The sequence below is a fragment of the Pediculus humanus genome, genomic scaffold, assembly GCF_000006295.1.
Source record: "Pediculus humanus corporis 1103172108186 genomic scaffold, whole genome shotgun sequence".
NCBI classification, from domain to species: domain Eukaryota; kingdom Metazoa; phylum Arthropoda; class Insecta; order Psocodea; family Pediculidae; genus Pediculus; species Pediculus humanus.
Genome location: NW_002987756.1, coordinates 69,212 through 72,400, shown reverse-complemented (window position 1 = coordinate 72,400; position 3,189 = coordinate 69,212). Strand labels below are relative to the sequence as shown.

Genomic DNA, 3,189 nt, shown 5'->3' with positions numbered 1-3,189 from the left:
GAAAAAAATAAAAAAAAATATTTAGGGAATCAATACGGAATACTAATTGCCTTCGATCATCAAATCAATACTGGAAAGATATTATTAAATGATTTACTTTGTATAAAGCTGCTGCTACTACTACTACTACTACTACTACTACTCCTCCTTTACACGCTTCGTCAATTCGGATTAAAAAATGTTTTCCTGTACACTTTTCGTAATGTTTATTTTTCCTTCGGGAACCGTCACCGCGATGATGCATATATACAAACAAAAAAAAAGACTCTGAAACAAAAATAATAATATATGTATTAATATATATATAAAAATGTTGGGTATTTAAATGTGAAAAAATAATTATATATTGTGTAATTACTATTTTTAAAATAATATAAGATAAATATATATATATTTAATTCTGTTTGTGGTACCCGGTACCACTTTGATCGGTACTAAACCTTCCATAGGGATAACATCGAATGTGGTGTTATAATACCTCTTCTAGAAATTTCAAAAGATTGAATTCCTTTTCGCGCAATACACGTCATCAATTTTACGGTCATTTTTTTTTTGCATGTTGAAATAAATCTTCGGGTTTTTCCCACAATTTCCCAATTTCCACCATTTAAAAATTAAACAAACAATTCGTGTCCTTTACGTGCTTTCCCATTGTTCGAAAGGATTGCGGTTACAGATTTTTTTTTTTTTTTGTCTTCCATTTAAACTTTTTAAATAAAAGTTGAAATTTGTAATAAAACATACATTCATTTCCCATTCGCGATGACGTAATGAGATTTTCCCCAACGGAACAAAAGAAAATTTTCGCCGTATCAATCGTACAAGTTATCGAATCCGGAATAAAATTTGATTGACATTTTTTTTTTTTTTTTTTTTTTAAAAAACGATATCCGTTTTATTTATAAAAAAGCTAAACCTGATCAACTAAACACCTGTGACGAAATAAACCTAATGAAATACATTAAAGTTTTCCTTTTAAAAGTTTTAAAAAATTGTGTTTTTCCTCTAAATAAAATAATAATAATAATAATTGTTGAGATGAACGACAAAGAGAATTTATTAGAATTCGAGAATTATTATTATTATTATTGAATTACTTTTCTCACGATATTGGAGCTCTTTCTTCATTCGAGAAACTTGGTAAATTCGAATTAGAGTCGCTTTTAATCAACGTTCGAAGAAGAAAAAAACGGAAAAACGGAAAACGAAAGAAAACACGAAAAAAAAATCGAAAGTACTTGTTTTTCATTTGTTTTCCTTTTTTTTTTTTTTTTTAATGATGAGATTATGGTTATTTGAAGGATTTTAATTCTTGATGTGATTTTTATCATTGTAAATTGATTTCTTAGTCTTTTCCCTCGTCACGTGACTAGATTAAAAATCACAATACAATTTCCGCTTTTTCAAAATTTTTTTGAAATCCGTTTGCATCCCCATTCGATGACGTTCGACGTTTATACATTTTCCTAAATTTTTCCTCGTTCACTTCCTTCTTCTTCTTCTTCCTCTTTCTCTTCTTCTTCTTCTTCTTCCTTCTTCTTCCTCTCCCTCTTCTCCCTCTTCTTCCTTCTTCTTCTTCTTTTTTCCTCAACAATATCCCATTTTATTTAACATAATTTAAAGTAACACTTTTCATTATTATTATTATTATTCAGTTTTTTTCACTTTAATTCACTTTGACGTCTTTTTTTTTTTTTTTTTTTTTTTAACGACAAATCCACTTAAAACAAAAATTAAAAAAAGATTTATAAAAAAAAAAAAAAAAAGATTGAATTGTTTAAAACGAAGTTGACACTTTTATTAAAAAAAAAATTTCCCCCCCCCTTCCCCTCCCCGTTTTATTTGCATCCTCTCTCGTATCGATTATATGTTAAAATAATTTAATTTTTTTTAAAACTTTTTCCGAACCTTTTTTAATATTATTTTCAAAAAAAAAAATTAAAAAGTCTTTGTTGTGATAAAATTAAAAACCATTAAAAAATTATTATTATTATTATTACAATCCAATTAACGTGTTTTCGTTTCGAAAAGGTTTCTTGTTACTTGCAACAAACTTCCGCTTTTCTTTTTTTCTAATTAAACCTTCGGAAAAAAAAATGTTTTGTGTTTCCTTTTTCTCGCGTAAATAGAAATTTTTTTTTTTTTTTGCACTCAAAACACGTAAAACCAAACTACCGTTTAAACTAAACTTTTTTCAAAAAAAAAAAAAAACTTTAAATAATTTATACAAAACTAATAAAATATAAATTTCGAAAAAATTTTCCGTTTAGAAAATAAATTCTCGTACGATTTTTTATTTCCGGCCAATAAATAAAAATTAATTCAATTTATTTTGATTTTTTTTTAAACAATTTCAAACACGGAAACGAAACGTTGATGATGATGATGATGATGATGGTGGTGGTGGTGGTGGGGACGGTAAAATCACGAAACGAACATTTATAATTTAAATTAAAAAAAAAAAAAACCGTTGAAAAAAATCATTGATGTCGTTTGTTTGTTTGTTTGTTTGTTTGTTTTTTGCGGTGGACTCCAAGCTTTTTTTTTTTTTTTTTTTTTTAATAACGGTTTGAAATAATGAAAATTATCCGGGTAAAAAAAAAAAAAAAGCTTTAAAAATCGTTAAACTGATTAAATAAAACCAAACAAAGAGTTTAAACCGAGAGGGGGGGGGGGGAAAAAACAAAACAATTTCCCAATCTCTGACAATAATTTTAAAAATGATTTGCTTTCTACTTACGATGAGCTGCTCCCTTTTCGAAAATCGAAGACGACAACCATTCGTCGAAACATTGTTTTACTGTCGCGCACATCGACACCACTTAACTTTTTTTTACACCGTGTTAATTAATTGTTACTACCACATTGTCATTACACACCATTTTAAAACGTTACATATCACTTTACCACCGATCAAAACAAAACAAAACAAAAAAAAAAAAAAAAAAAACGGTTTTACGAGGGTCACATGACGACTCCTTTTCCGTCATCTGCCATGTTTTCAATTTCGCAAATTTTCACAATGACCGACGAATTATCATCGTAACCGCAAACTTCCGCTTCGTAAAATTCCGAATTTACTTTTTCTTTAAACGCTTTAAATATTTTCTTTGTCAAATCTTTACACTCCATTATTTTCCCGGCATCTGAAAATTTAAATTTTTAAACGATTAAATAATGATAATTATT

The 3,189-nt window shown here is 27.6% G+C and overlaps 1 protein-coding gene across 1 annotated transcript in view; it reads right to left on the bottom strand.

The window, feature by feature from the left end:
• Positions 1-2,964: 2,964 nt before the first annotated feature.
• The window catches only part of Phum_PHUM418740 (uncharacterized protein), a gene marked incomplete at both ends in the record, with an annotated part of 3,944 nt that continues 3,719 nt past the window's right edge, over positions 2,965-3,189 (bottom strand). The window contains one exon of the mRNA XM_002429029.1: positions 2,965-3,146. Within this exon, the coding sequence (XP_002429074.1) occupies positions 2,965-3,146 (182 nt within the window). The remainder of the gene's footprint in view (positions 3,147-3,189) is intronic.